General features: G+C 39.4%; 1 protein-coding gene across 1 annotated transcript in view; it reads left to right on the top strand.

Annotated features, from left to right (window-relative positions):
- The window catches only part of LOC109222091, a 5501-nt gene extending 5265 nt beyond the window's left edge, over positions 1-236 (top strand). Inside the window, exon 2 of the mRNA XM_019386495.1 lies at positions 18-236. Within this exon, the coding sequence (XP_019242040.1) occupies positions 18-236 (219 nt within the window). The remainder of the gene's footprint in view (positions 1-17) is intronic.
- The last annotated feature ends 421 nt before the right edge of the window (positions 237-657 follow it).

The following is a 657-nucleotide window of genomic DNA, read 5'->3' as shown; positions in this document are numbered from 1 at the left end:
TACTAATCAATGGGCAGCCTAATGGTTTCTTCAGATCTACCAGAGGTGTGAAGCAGGGTGATCCTTTATCACCTACTCTGTTTATATTAGCTGCAGAAGCTATGTCAAGGGGCTTGAATTCACTACACAGTACCAGGCAATTTAAGAGCTTTGGAATGCCTAAATGGAGCCCTAAGATCAATCATCTAGCATATGCTGATGATACAATCATTTTTACTTCATCTGATCCTATGTAAAGCAAAAGAGAGGCTGAAATATTTAAGCCTTCCAAGTCTCAAAGTTGAAATCTTCAAGTCCGTCGGTCTTCAAGTTGAAGTCTTCAAATTCGCTGATCTTCAAGTTGAAATATTTAGGCCCTCCAAGTCTCAAAGTTAAAGTCTTCAAGTCCGTCGGTCTTCAAGTTGAAGTCTTCAAATTCGCCAATCTTCAAGTTGAAATATTGGCCCTCCAAGTCTCAAAGTTGAAGTCTTCAAGTTCGTTGGTCTTCAAGTTTCAGTCTTCAAATTCGCTGGTCTTAAAGTTGAATTGTTTAAGCCCCCCGTAATCTTCGAGTTAAAGTCTGCAAAGTCCGCCAAATCTTCAAAGTTTTCCAAGTGTTCAAGTCGATGTCGCTTTGAGTTGAAGCTTTATAACTTTCCAATCTTAAGGTGGTACATA

Source organism: Nicotiana attenuata, unplaced genomic scaffold (assembly GCF_001879085.1).
Source record: "Nicotiana attenuata strain UT unplaced genomic scaffold, NIATTr2, whole genome shotgun sequence".
NCBI lineage: Eukaryota > Viridiplantae > Streptophyta > Magnoliopsida > Solanales > Solanaceae > Nicotiana > Nicotiana attenuata.
The sequence above is the reverse complement of the archived record's forward strand: the minus strand, read 5'-3'. Positions and strand labels throughout refer to the sequence as shown.